Source organism: Borostomias antarcticus, assembly GCF_949987555.1.
Source record: "Borostomias antarcticus genome assembly, chromosome: 12".
NCBI lineage: Eukaryota > Metazoa > Chordata > Actinopteri > Stomiiformes > Stomiidae > Borostomias > Borostomias antarcticus.
The window spans coordinates 15,224,951-15,239,294 of record NC_140245.1 but is presented as its reverse complement, the minus strand read 5'-3'; the positions used below and the strand labels follow the sequence as shown (position 1 = coordinate 15,239,294).

Sequence of the window (14,344 nt, the reverse complement as noted above, 5' to 3'; positions counted from 1 at the left end):
TCCAAAAATGCCTGTGTGTATTGACGTTTTTTTTGGGTTGCTCTCCCTCTCACATATTCTGATGTAGATTTGATGTTGTCTTTTTTCTTTGAAGAGAGCAGCTGGGCATAACGTTTTTCAGCTGGCACCGATTATTTGCTCCAATTAATTTGAACCAATCAGCCCACTTGTTGTCATGTCCTAGTCCTGGTCAGTTGAACCAATCAGCCCACTTGTTGTCATGTCCTAGTCCTGGTCTTGATTCTGCCTCAGCATCACATCTCAAAACGATCCACACACCCCTACGATCTACACATCGCTCAACTTTAACTCAACTTAAAACTGCTGAATTCCAGTGTTTCTAATTCCTACTTGATCAATCCTCCAGACAGGCCCCGCCCTCCCGAGGCTTGTGGAGAGGAGCAGAGATTGTCACCTCCGGCAGGCTCCAGGCAGCACTGTGTATCGGAGGCGGTGACAGCGATGTCATGAAGGAGAGCAGCAGCTTCTGTTGGATCGTGGCGTTTGAAGCTGCGTCTCGTTGGGATTCCCCCGTACCCGTGAACCACCCGCTGAGCTGTGGCCCCTCGCTGCCCCGGGTGCTGATCAGACGCTCGCAGGAGGTTCCCCATCCAGGACGCCCCTCTCTCTCTCTCTGGACTCAAAGCTGTCGCATTACAGGCATGGCTGCCTTCATTATTTAAGCGCACACAAAACACACACACACACACACTCTTGCTCTCTCTCACACACACATACACACACACACACACACACACACACACACACACACACATTCACTCTCTCTCTCTCTAACACACACACACTCTTTCTCTTTCTCTCTCTCTCTCTCTCTCTCACACACACACACACACAAATGCACTCCCACACTCTCTCTCAAACACACACACACACACACACACACACACACACACTCTCTCGCTCTCTCACACACACATACACACACACATTCATTCTCTCTCTCTAACACACACTCTTTCTCTCTCTCTCTCACACACACACACACACACACACATACATACACACACACACACACACACACACAAATGCACTCCCACACTCTCTCTCAAACACACATACACACACACCACGCTGTCTTGCAACTCAATCCACTCTGCATAAGTGGTTTTGTGTCCGTGCAGCGCTGGGCTGTATGCGCTCGCCCGGTTCCACCACGCCAGACACGTTCTCTCTCTCATGCGCTCGTCCGGTTCCACCACGCCAGACACGTTCTCTCTCTCATGCGCTCGCCCGGTTCCACCACGCCAGACACGTTCTCTCTCTCATGCGCCCGTCCAGTTCCACCACGCCAGACACGTTCTCTCTCTCATGCGCTCGTCCGGTTCCACCACGCCAGACACGTTCTCTCTCTCATTGACCGGAGTTCCACGCGGCGCCACAGGTCGTTTTCAGTCGCTACTCCTTGATGGCGTTTCACTAATCTGCCTCGTTCATTTTGTACTCCTCCGAATGTAGGTCAGCAAACTTAACAGAAGCATGTTTTTACTGCTGTCACCAACACTGCCCAGTGCTACAGCGTGCCATGCATGGCGAGCTCAGGACCTGAATGATCACGCATGTTAGGAGACGGACACCTCGCTACATTTCTCTTTCTACTTCTTTCGTCATGCTAAGACCTCGCTATGTCTGGAGGAGAAACGGGGCGTACGTCGCTGATGTCGCTGTTAACCCAGTTTCGGTGGAGGATGAGGTGATTCTCGATGAAGGAAACGACGAGGGGGTTTGAAGCGCGTTGCCGTATTCTAAACGGTAGAAATGACGCATGTTTTTAAAGCACCAGGGTGATTACATGAGCAAGATACACTTATAGATCGCTGATAGAACGCACACCCTACCCAGAACAAAGACGGTTTTATTAATTGAAATAATATGTTTTCTAAAAGGCATACCACACAAAGGTTGTCTTTTATCTATAACAAAACAGTGAGTTTCATAAGACATATAAAATAGTGTTTGATTTATTGTAAATTTATCAGACTACAACACTTATAAAGTGTAATGTTACTATTGGTATAGAGGTGAAAACATTTTTTTTTTTCTGTTTAATATACAGTACAGTTTACATTCACCTAATAGCTGTACTGTATCTCCCACAAGCACGTCTCTGAATGTACACTACAGGGTATCCAAGCTATGAGCCAAACAATTGCAGAAACACCCATTTTACTTACCAGAAAAAAGCATAGGAACAACACAAAACTTTAAAAACACACAGGTGATTTTGTCCAGCGATTCTGCTGATTCCCGTGGTGACATGCTTCTAACATGGCTGCTCGTCCGCTCTCTGGGACAACTGTGGTTAAGACGGACATTCTCCCACGTTTACAGGGGAGAATCGTTAGGAAACCCACCAGGTTTCTACTCCATTGAATGAAAATATTGGTTTCCTTGATTTTGTGAACCAGTTATCCATTCATTATTGTACAGAGATCTTGTACTATACAAGTCTTCTATCTTCATAATAGTAAAAGTATACTATTAAAGAATTAGATACTACATGAAGTATAAAATGTCCACACCAACAGGAGCTATTGATACGTTATTGTCAAAATCACCTTGGGTTGAAAATATGATCATTTTAATCTTCATATCAATACTATTATAAATGCCCCACTGACTTACAATGTACATTTTTTTATTGAACAACTAATTATCAATACACTGGTGATACTTGAAAAAGACTGATGAGGTTTCATGGGATATTGTGGCTAAAAGGAACCGCAATGACGATGCAACTGACAATATTGAGCGATGATTGATTGAATCGCTTCCTAATCTATCCTAGTTTTAAAAAAAAATAGTTAGATGGAAGTGGGGGGGGGGAAATAAAACTAAATGGGGTCAAACTTCTTCAGAAAGTCTAAGTGTGTTCTGCAACGCTGCATAGGCGAGGCCAGCCTTGACGGAAGGCACTGTGGACGCTCGGACCTGCGGCTCCTGATCCAGCCAGCATCCTGGTCTCCCAGCTCAACCAATCACTGCTCACCTGTCACAACCCCGCCCAGAGCAACGCTCTGACACCTCGCCGCCCGGTGACCTCTTAACGTGTCCCCACCAAACCTCAGCACTCGAGTCCGGGGCGAACTCCACAAAGGTCACGTGGGAGGGGCTAGAGGTAAAGATAACTGACCCAGTAGACGATGTTGAAGAGCAGGAAGGAGGTGGGGAAGAAGACGCGGGAGTACGTGTCCAGCTCCTGGATGGCGATGTGGAGGCGGCCCTGGCGCCAGCCGCCACCCTTGCACTCCTCGTAGCAGCAGAAGAAGCTCTGGCAGTCCTTGCCGTCCAGGCAGTCGTCCACGCAGGTGTCCTCCAGGTCCGGCCAGTAGACGGCGCTGTGGAGGGTCAGCAGGGACGTGGGCGATGGCCCCATGTCCAGCATGGAGTAGGCCTGGCGGAGGGGACGGACAACCTTGTTAGGGGGACACATTATACTGAGAGAGAGAGGGAGAGGGAGAGGGAGAGAGAGAGGGAGAGGGAGAGGGGGAGAGAGAAAGGGCGAGAGAGGGGGAGAGAGAGAGCAAGAGGGGGAGAGAGGGGGGGGAGAGAGAGAGAGGGAGATAGGGGGAGAGAGAGCGAGAGGGGGAGAGAGAGGGAGAGAGAGCGAGAGGGGGAGAGAGAGAGAGAGAGGGAGAGAGAGAGAGGCCTCAGAGATGCACCGACAGAGAGGGGCAGAGAGAGCAAAAGAAAAGGGGAGAGAGAGAGAGGGAGGGAGGGAGAGAGAGAGACACAGAAGCCCAGACCCAGACAGAAAACACCCAGCGTGTGGGGAAAACACCCAGCGTGAGACTCTGGAGACCAGGCAGGATATAGAGCTGATATGGGGGTCGGGGGTCGGGGGGTGAAGGGAGCTGGTTTTGAGTGTCTCTGCGCCATCATGCATTAAAGCTTCTCGGCATGCTGTCATCCTCCCTCCAGTCCCCACGCTGTCATCCTCCCCACGCTGTCATCATCCCTCCAGTCCCCACGCCGTCATCCTCCCTCCAGTCCCCACGCCGTCATCCTCCCTCCAGTCCCCACGCTGTCATCCTCCCTCCAGTCCCCACGCTGTCATCCTCCCTCCAGTCCCCACGCTGTCATCCTCCCCACGCTGTCATCCTCCCTCCAGTCCCCACGCTGTCATCCTCCCCACGCTGTCATCCTCCCTCCAGTCGCCTAAGTGCGCGATTTGGGATTCAGCTACTCACTCTCAATCTCTCACTCAATCTTTCACTCATTCACTCACTCACTGACTCACTCATTCACTCTCTCTCTCAATCACTCACCCACTCACTCACTCACTCACTCACTCACTCACTCACTCACTCACTCACTCACACACATTAGCTGAATCCCAAATCGCGCACTTAGGCGAAAGTGCAGAGCACCCGCGGCCTTGTGGCTTTACATGCGCGTTCCCGCTAAGTCCACAAGCGCTCAGGGTAGTCCCAAAACGGAATTGCTAGGTCCACAAGTGCGCCACTGCCGCCATTTTGCGCACTTTAACCACACTTACCGAAGGTCCGCAATTTCGCGGACTTAGGAGCAGAAAATACCCACAGTCCACCACGTCTCATGTGACACAGTGCTTGAGTGCATCCGAGCCATGATCCGAGTGCATCACACATAAATGATGACATTTGCCGATAACACAACATTTATCTTGAAATCCACATGCTGCAAACATATCCCACACAACATAATTTTTAAATTATTATTAAATTAAAACAGACGTCAGTCGGTCAATTTGCAGAGCCGAGCGGAACTGAGGAGATTGTCAGAGCAGCCTCTGCGTGGAGGGACGCGGCAGCCAATGAAAACGAAGTGGGAGGGGCATTGAGCTAAACTGGCTTGGGAATCGCTGGAAGTGCTGTCCCATTTAATTCACGGCCCTGCACCCCCTGGCCCTTCCAGCTGACGTCAATTAAGTGCTCAGGCCGCAAGTGCGAGGGGCCGCAAGGGTGGTTTGCGCACTCAGATTGGGATTCAGCTCTTCACTCAATCAATCACGCACTCACTCATTCATTCACTTGCTCACTCACTCACTCACATCGATGTAGTGCTGTGCAGTCTTTTTTTTAATTCTCTCCCAGAGCACCCCCTGGTGGGAGGTTTCTCGTTTGCAGCACAAAAGTACTTTTTTGTACCACTTATCCGAACCCAATGGGACCGAAGGTCGTTCGTATCTCTGAAATGTCCGGATGACTGAAACATGTTAAAATGCACCAAATTCAATAAGTGGTATACTTGTTTCATATAGACTCATAATAGACAGATAAATACCCTTAATTACTTGTGAAAATGCATCAAAATTGCAATCAAATAGCCAACTAAACTCATACAGCCTAGCTTATAATAGGCCTACAGTAGCCTATAATAAAATAAACGAATTTCCACTTGAGTGCATGCTTTGATCAAATACAGTACTTTATTCTCAAATGAGGCCTACGCTGCATCGATAGGCTACTGTATTCGCAGAACAAAATGGTATAGCCTAAAAACAACCCAACATTAGAACAATTAGAGCAAATGATAATCAAGAAATAAATAAATGAAATGACAGACAAGTTGTCTTGTCTTGTTGCAGCCTAAACAACCTATCTAGGCTGTAGGCTATTATTAAACAAATACAGTAGGCCTAGTACTGTATAGGCTAATCTACATGCTTACAACACGTCTGTGTTCCTGAAGTCCATTAACTGGGAACGAAAAATGACTCGATGCTCCTCTGCTTCAGGTTGCTGACGCGCTTTCTGGCTACTAAGGAATGCAGCTCTTGCGCAGCAGACTCGTTTGCGTTTTGCGCTCGACATTAAAGTAACAAAGAAATGAAACGTGACAGTAGGCTACAGCAACATGTAGGTCTACATACAGTTCTGTTTTTATTCACTGTAGGATACAGTACGTGTTTATTATGACAGATTTAAATGCAAGTAGGCCTACAATACTGTGATGAAAATCCCACCAGTAACCAGATAGCAGGCTCAAAAAAGTTTTTTAAGCCTGTCCGGTAGACCGGGAGGTTCGGATCTCTGAAGTTCGGATGAGTGGGGTCCTACTGTAATTCCAGCCTTTCCCATCCCCTAGCTGTTTCCCTACACGTCATTGGGCATGTTCTTCCCTGTCAAGCTTTTCCGTGATTCCGTCTCCCGCGTAGGGAAACGGCTCAACTGACGGTGATTTTAAAAACACACAGAATTTAAGCTTTTAATTCAAATAATATCAACTGAAACTAGTGTGACGGTGCACCTTTAACACTGGGTTTTCACTGAAAACAAGAGAGTGGGGTTTGGTGTGTAGTTCCAGTGTGAGTTCCCCCTGGCGTGCGGACGGACGGGCGGACGGCGTGCCGGATCTCACCGTTCTCCGGGGCTTGGCGGACGCCGACTTGGGCAGGCTGTAGGAGTAGTAGTTCAGCATGGCGTACTCGATCATGGCGGCGAAGACGAACAGGAAGCAGACGGTGACGAAGAGGTCCATGGCGGTGACGTAGGAGACGCGGGGGAGCGAGGTCCGCGCCACTGTGCTGAGCGTGGTCATGGTCAACACGCTGGTGATCCCTGGGAGGAACAACCAAGAACCGTCACTACGCAGAACACACAGGAGAACACACCACCTGAAGTGATTATGATACTGTATGTTCCCAAACGGACCACATAAGGCTGTAGCTTGAGAAAGACATTTATGTGGAATTGCATAACTTTATTCACTATTCAAAAGATCAGTCGCTCGTGGATCGACCCCTTTGTCAAAGTAAATCAGTTTGTACAGATTTCATGTTGAGTCTCTAGATGGCTATTTTTCAATGAGTGAACCCTTTCAAATACCGTTGATGCTAACAGTAATGTAACACACACACACACTCTCTCTTTCATGCAGATTATTTTCATGAGATGGCTGTGGCACTGTTTTGAGCCGGTTGCCATGGAAACAAGTCGACCCATCTATTTTGAGCGGCTGGTTCACGCTGAAGGTAGGGTACTTCCACCTTCCTCTCCCAAACTACCGCTCTCTCTCTCTCTCTCTCTCTCTCTCTCGCGCTCACGCGCTCTCTCTCCTGTTACCAGGCTCCTTCTGAAGAGAGCGCCATAAAAATGACTGCACATATTTGGCCTTAACAAGAGAGCATGTAATGGAAAAAACATGACTTACAGCACTTATGACTCAGAAGAACAGAGAGAGAGAGAGGGGAAGATGGAGCGCTCTGTGTGGCCCTGGGCTCATGCACGTCCCTGGAAGTCCCAGAGGGGAGCATCGAGATTCTGACTTTAGTGGCGCTGGTGATTATTTTAAAATAGATTTGGGCGATTTTTGAGTTTTTGAAAACGCAATTTCCTGCAGTGTATAGCCGTGCTAAACGATAAAGCCCACATGAATGATCAGATATATAGTCTACTAGACACTGTACGTGGACTACTAGGGGAATACATGGACTAAGGGATGTGGAGTATGCCCAAGTTTGGCATGGGGCCCCAGATCCCAGGGTAGTGCAGACAGGGGCGTTCCACAAAATTCTGGGCCCTATACATTAACAATCTCTATTATCTGAGACCCCAGCCTCCCCAAACATGGCCTGCTTCAGCTGCTGCCGTCTGGAGAGCGCTATGGCCGCCTCACGGCCCCGACCTACGCTTCTTCCACCAGGCTCTGGAACAATCGACCCTCACGGGCCTGTTGTGTGTCTGGCGGTCACTCACACACACAGACACGCACAGACCGTGCACACACAAACACACCAACACGCCAACAATGCACGTTTGCGCTTTCATGCACCGCACACCTTACGCGCCACCATACTTATTAGCTCCGCCTTCAGCGCCAGTGCAGCTGTTTGTTTTTTGGGGCTCAAGAGCAGAACATCTCCAGTGGGAAGGTCACAGAGACACCTGGTTTGGACTGGGAAGGTCACAGAGACACCTGGTTTGGACTGGGAAGGTCACAGAGACACTGGGTTTGGACTGGGAGGGTCACAGAGACACCTGGTTTGGACTGGGAGGGTCACAGAGACACCTGGTTTGGACTGGGAAGGTCACAGAGACACCTGGTTTGGACTGGGAAGGTCACAGAGACACCTGGTTTGGACTGGGAGGGTCACAGAGACACCTGGTTTGGACTGGGAGGGTCACAGAGACACTGGGTTTGGACTGGGAGGGTCACAGAGACACCTGGTTTGGACTGGGAAGGTCACAGAGATACTGGGTTTGGACTGGGAGGGTCACAGAGACACCAGGTTTGGACTGGGAAGGTCACAGAGATACTGGGTTTGGACTGGGAGGGTCACAGAGACACCTGGTTTGGACTGGGAAGGTCACAGAGACACTGGGTTTGGACTGGGAAGGTCACAGAGACACCTGGTTTGGACTGGGAAGGTCACAGAGACACTGGGTTTGGACTGGGAAGGTCACAGAGACACCTGGTTTGGACTGGGAGGGTCACAGAGACACCTGGTTTGGACTGGCGTAACGCTCTCCACCCAACGAATGCATCAATACCGAACAGGTCCTGCTGGAATGCATGTGTTCGCGCACAGAGCCACCAAATGCATTCATGGGTGGAGATCTGTGCTCTCCGAAAAACCATTTTGAGTTTATTCTACAGTATGTTAGATACAATCAAGTATCCAAACTCTCCGTTGTAGAAAGTATGTTTTATTACTTATTACAATGTTTTCATGGCTATAAATCTTGCATTGATGTTCTGTTGTGGCTGCAAGGCTTAGGAGCCAGAACATACACATGTATACACTCTTATGTCAGTATAATGGATGAACAGAACAAATAAAGCCATCTTGGTCGTGATCTTAGTCTTGACATGGACTAGGGGATGTGAAATACATGGAGGATACATGTGCAGCATTTATTATTTATTTGCATTATTGTTGGTATACAGTTATTGACATGCACAATAATGCTCGAACACTTTGCGATGCAATTTTGCTGAGAAGAATGAAAAATGTTGTCTCTATTTCTTCACTACAGGCAAGGTTGGTCGCCATCTTTGTCAATTTTTAGCCGAGAGAAGAAGTCACGTGACTAAAATCTGTATTCTGATTGGTGCATCCCGGAAAGTTGCTGACTGCGTTGCCTCACTGATCTAATTTCCCAGATAATGAAAAGTTGCCACTTTTCAATAGAAAATATTGCCGGCAATAGCTCCTTTGCTATCACAAAATATTCCAAATCTCTGTTTACCATTATGGCTAACTACCCAACGCTGTAAATCTGGGCATGTCGTCTGGACCGTCTCCTGTGTGTGTGTGTGTGTGTGTGTGTGTGTGTGTGTGTGTGTGTGTGTGTGTGTGTGTGTGTGTGTGTGTGTGTGTGTGTGTGTGTGTGTGTGTGTGTGTGTGTGTGTGTGTGTGGCAGGGGGGGACTGTCTTTCTGGGAATGTTGTCTGGACCGTCTCCTGTGTGTGTGGGTGTGTGTGTGGGTGTGGGGGCATGTTGTCTGGACCGTCTCCTGTGTGTGTGTGTGGGTGTGGGGGGGCATGTTGTCTGGAACATGCAGGCCAGCCTGTCAGCACCTGCCTCCTCCTCTTCCTCCTCCTCCCCCTTCTCCTCCTCCGCCAGCCGCGCTCGGACACATCTCCTGCCTCTTATCTCTCTCTCTCTCTCTCTTTCTCCCTCTCCCTCCCTCTCTCTCTCTCTCTCTCTCAGCCCCCCATTGATCAGGACAGCAGACCTGAGAGGAACCGGCGTTCTGAATGACACCCCGGACCAAACGACTTCTTCTGTTCAAACGGGATAGAGGACGTGTATCTCCCTCCCACAGACAGCTGCCTCCCCTGCTCGCCGGGAGAACAAGAAAACCCACCATGTCTGAGACGTATCTGTGATTGGGTCTAAACACGCGCCTAACGCGACGCCCGGCTCGTCCCAACACTCTGTCAACTGTCCCCTTGTCCTCAGGGTCAATGACCCACTGTCACTAAACCCCTAAAATAATGCAGCTTAATTGAATTATAAACCCAAAATCTATTTCTATTTTGCATAAAGAAGCAACGTCATTCATCACATATGCTGTTATTATCTGGGTTTTCCCTCTTCCAGTGCATTTGATCAGGGGACACCACTCGTTTTTATTACAACACAGATATGTAACTGTAAAGGCAGAAATGTCTGTCTGTCTGTCTGTCTGTCTGTCTGTCTGTCTGTCTGTCTCAGGATGATCTGAAGAGCCCAGCTCTGTATGTGAGTTGATATGTGGCAGGCGTATCGCTCAGGACCCAAGGAAGTGCAGTATCATGTGTTCTGAAAAAAGGAAAACACACACACAAAAAAACTGCCCATTTGGGCCCGTTCCGAACAGGACCGCTTGGCCATGGCCTGTAGGACCCGAGCAGTAGACTGGAATCTCATCATCCAGAGTCGGGTCTCATTACCGCAGATCTGGGCTACCACACTGTGAAAACTACTTCTATGTGGGACTTTTGGGATATTTGAGTAAATAGTAGAGGAGTGCCTTATTTATTAGGTTTTACTTTACTGTAGTTTACGTTGTGAAGCTCGCCATTCTTTCTTGCTAATTAGCTTGGAATGCGTAGCATAGCCTTTACTGCCATCTTCTGACCAAACAACGCTTTGCGTAGCCTAGTTCTCTTCCAGCCTGTTGGTGGAAACATGCCTATTTCACATTTTATTTTATGCAACATTTCAAAAGTTTGCTTGAAATTGGCAGGACAATTAAATGGAAAAGTGGCCATAGTGGCGAGTAATTTTTGACCCTTAAAATTAAGGTTAAGCAAATATATATATATAGATAGATAGATAGATAGATAGATAGTGATGTGTGAGTAGTTAATTTACAGTTGCTAATGTTCAGCTGTAAATTATGCACAAGCAACTTTAGCGTTTTAAACCAAAACTATATGCTGGGTGCCTTAAATGGCCGACCTGAGCAGCCTCCTCCGGCCAGCAGCTAACAGAGGCGCGGTACTCACCTCACAACACCGCTCGGTCTGGAACCAGCAGCAGCAGCGGCGCAGTTAAGCACATGCACATGCAGGCATGCAGCAGAGGAGGCAAACCATGAATGAATCACCCACAGAAAGAAAGAGAGGGGATCTGGGACATGTAGTTCTGATCAAACGACAGGGAGAGAACTGCAAGTCTAGATACGCTACACAGCACGACATTTCAATAATGAAAACAGAGACACATTCACGCACACGCACGCACACACACACACACACACACACACACACACACATACATACCTAAGGCGGTCCTGGCGGGCGTGGCGTCGCTCTTGATCCAGAAGGAGACCCAGGACAGCACCACGGTCAGGATGCAGGGGATGTAGGTCTGGATGGTGAAGTAGCCCATCCGCCTGCTCAGGTCAAAGTGCACGCTCATGACCACGTAGTCACCTGGGAGACAGAGCGGACGCGCGCGCCTCAGGCACACCGGCAGAACCAACGCACTGCATTATGGGAGCCGCTTCTCCAGCCTTTGAAGAAGACATTAGTGAGTCAATAATGATGGTGGGTACCGCGGCTCCCTGAGTCCCAAGCGTGAGGGTGGCATGGGAACCGGCCAGTAAGTGTCCTCATTACTGTAAACCGCCAGGCACCCCCCCCCCCCCCCCCCCCCTCTTTCACGGGGATGGAGGACATCAGAAAAAAGGAGGAGGAAAAAAAACACGCCTTTCTTCTGAATTTGTTGTAGATGTAAATTAATGATGGATATTTTTAGACCAGAATCTAATCATCATGCAGCAATGCAGATCGAGAGCAGAAATAGGAAATGTACAAGAAAAGTCTCCTTTCCATGAGCAGTGAGGCCCAGATCTGTGGCGGACCAGCGCTTTCATGGTACTTCGTCTTGTGTTGGCGGGTTTTTCTAGACGCAGCGTGTAACCTATGCTATGATGACAGAAATGTTGTCTGTGGGCGTGTCTATGGGCGTGTCTGAGGGCGGGTCTGTGGGTGTGTCTGAGGGCGTGTCTGTGGGCATGTCTGTGGGCGTTGAACATGTCTGATCTTTGTAGCCGTGCAACCTAATTCAAGCAGATAGCCTCTCACGCGTTAGCAAGAAACCAGGGTCAGAGGTCGACAGAGTTCTTTCTCCACTTGTATATCAATTAATCTCAGGGGTGACATGCATGTGCAGCCCCATTGAGTTTGCTGTATGGATCACTGATTTAATCACTGATATTAGATGGATGGAGGGAGGGAGGGAGGGAGGGATGGAGTGCATTTTGAGTGCATTTTCAACTTGAACACTTTGCACTAGTACTGTATGGTGAGTGGTTAATTCCTGCGAGCTCTTGGACCTTTTGAAAGCTGAATCACTGTTCATTTTGGAGATGGAGTCCTAGCGTCCCACTGACTGGAACCACAGCGTTGAAACACACATAATAGGAGAGGGAGATTTGACACGGGTTACCCATGCCTGCAGGTCTCCATCATAACGTCTCAATTTGTCGACACTAAAATATGCATTCATCTTCACCACTGTCACGGAGGTATTAAAAATGTATTAGAAAGCCGTGGGGTGACGGGTGAGCACTTGCAAGTATAATTACATTAGCTGGAGATACCTGTTTGTACCACAAGATAGTAGTCGAACAGAACACTGTGGAAATAATGTAGATCACTCATTGTAGAATACATTAGGCCAACAGCTACATTCTAGGACTGAAAAAAAATATATTTATTGAATAATTAAAAACCTTTTAAATCTTTAATATGAATTATTTATAGTGCATCAACATGTTGTCGTTGTTCTCCCCTGAGGGTAAAAGAAGGCAGTTATAAGCTTAGGCCCCCCACTGACAATGTGGAAAATGTCACTGTCCATTTAGGTCTCAGTGTTCTAATGTGGAGCATTTTTTTTGTCTATTGCACTGCAGGTAATGGAGTCCACCGCTGCAGTCTAAACGCAATCTCCTCCTCTTTGCGGGCTGTCACTTCCTGTTTTTGTCAAGTTCATGAGTGAACATTCTTCCTCATCCCCTCCTTGCAGGGGAGTTATCACCTGCACCGCCATTTTGAAGAAGCCCATTGGCAAAGCAATCACAGTAAACAAGAAAGCAGCCGTGCCAGCCTGCTTGAAACACCACCTACAAGACTGCCCTGATGGCACAATGTGCTGAGCGCCAAGAGAAGCACAATCTTCCCACGCGAAGACATCTAGAGGCAGCATTGAATGATGTTTTCCTATTGAAGTATTCCCGACTATCAACATCAGTTTGTATTGAAGAGTTGCAATTCTATGTAAACTGATGATGGCGAAAAACACTGTCAAACAGTAAGACGGTTCTTTGTTCCGTTATTATGAAACACATCAAGAAAAGCGTTTGTTTACCTGCGGTTGTTTTGAGCACGTCGGTCGTGTTTCTCAAACCCATGAAGTCAAACTGGTAAAGTCTCCACAGCTTCTGGTCAGAGGTCGATACAGAGTTCTTTCTCCACTTGTAAATCAGTTCATCTTGGGGGTAACCATCTGTAATTAGAGTAAGTGTTTTAGACCCACCCCCCTCCCCCAACTCCCCAGACACTGCCTCCTCCTCTAATCATCCAATCATGCCGTGTTCGCAACTCCTTTCAGCGTGTTCTCTGTGTGTTCTCTCAGCGTGTTCTCTCAGTGTGTTCTCTCAGTGTGTTCTCTCAGCGTGTTCTCTCAGTGTGTTCTCTCTGTGTGTTCTCTCAGCGTGTTCTCTCAGCGTGTTCTCTCAGTGTGTTCTCTCAGCGTGTTCTCTCAGTGTGTTCTCTCTGTGTGTTCTCTCTGTGTGTTCTCTCAGCGTGTTCTCTCAGCGTGTTCTCTCAGTGTGTTCTCTGTGTGTTCTCTCAGCTCAGCCTGTTCTCTCAGTGTGTTCTCTCAGTATGTTCTCTCAGTGTGTTCTCTGTATGTTCTCTCAGTGTGTTCTCTCAGCGTGTTCTCTCAGCGTGTTCTCTCAGTATGTTCTCTCAGCTCAGTATGTTCTGTTAGTGTGTTCTCTCTGTGTGTTCTCTCTGTGTGTTTTCTCAGTATGTTCTCTCTGTGTGTTCTCTCTGTGTGTTCTCTCTGTGTGTTCTCTGTGTGTTCTCTCTGTGTGTTCTCTCTGTGTGTTCTCTGTGTGTTCTCTGTGTGTTCTCTCAGCGTGTTCTCTGTGTGTTCTCTCAGTATGTTCTCAGTGTGTTCTCTGTGTGTTCTCTCAGTATGTTCTCTCCATATGTTCTTTCAGTAGAATAAACAGCTCAGGTGTTGCTTTGATGGGATTTCTTACTGGCAAACTGCATTTTCTATTTCTTTATGGTGGGCGTTAGGGTCAGCAGTGACAAACAGACAGACAGGGACACGGTGTGCATTAGCAGGGGACACAAAGCAAAGTCGGTGACATTTACACCCATTTATAAAGAGGGG

The 14,344-nt window shown here is 48.1% G+C and overlaps 1 protein-coding gene across 1 annotated transcript in view; it reads right to left on the bottom strand.

Moving 5' to 3' along the window:
• Window positions 1–3,130: 3,130 nt before the first annotated feature.
• Window positions 3,131–14,344, bottom strand: part of LOC311316230 (gamma-aminobutyric acid receptor subunit gamma-3-like) — a gene marked incomplete at both ends in the record, with an annotated part of 42,657 nt that continues 31,443 nt past the window's right edge. Inside the window, 4 exons of the mRNA XM_084447050.1 lie at window positions 3,131–3,412; window positions 6,364–6,560; window positions 11,215–11,367; window positions 13,307–13,444. Of these exons, the coding sequence (XP_084303176.1) occupies window positions 3,131–3,412; window positions 6,364–6,560; window positions 11,215–11,367; window positions 13,307–13,444 (770 nt within the window). The remainder of the gene's footprint in view (window positions 3,413–6,363; window positions 6,561–11,214; window positions 11,368–13,306; window positions 13,445–14,344) is intronic.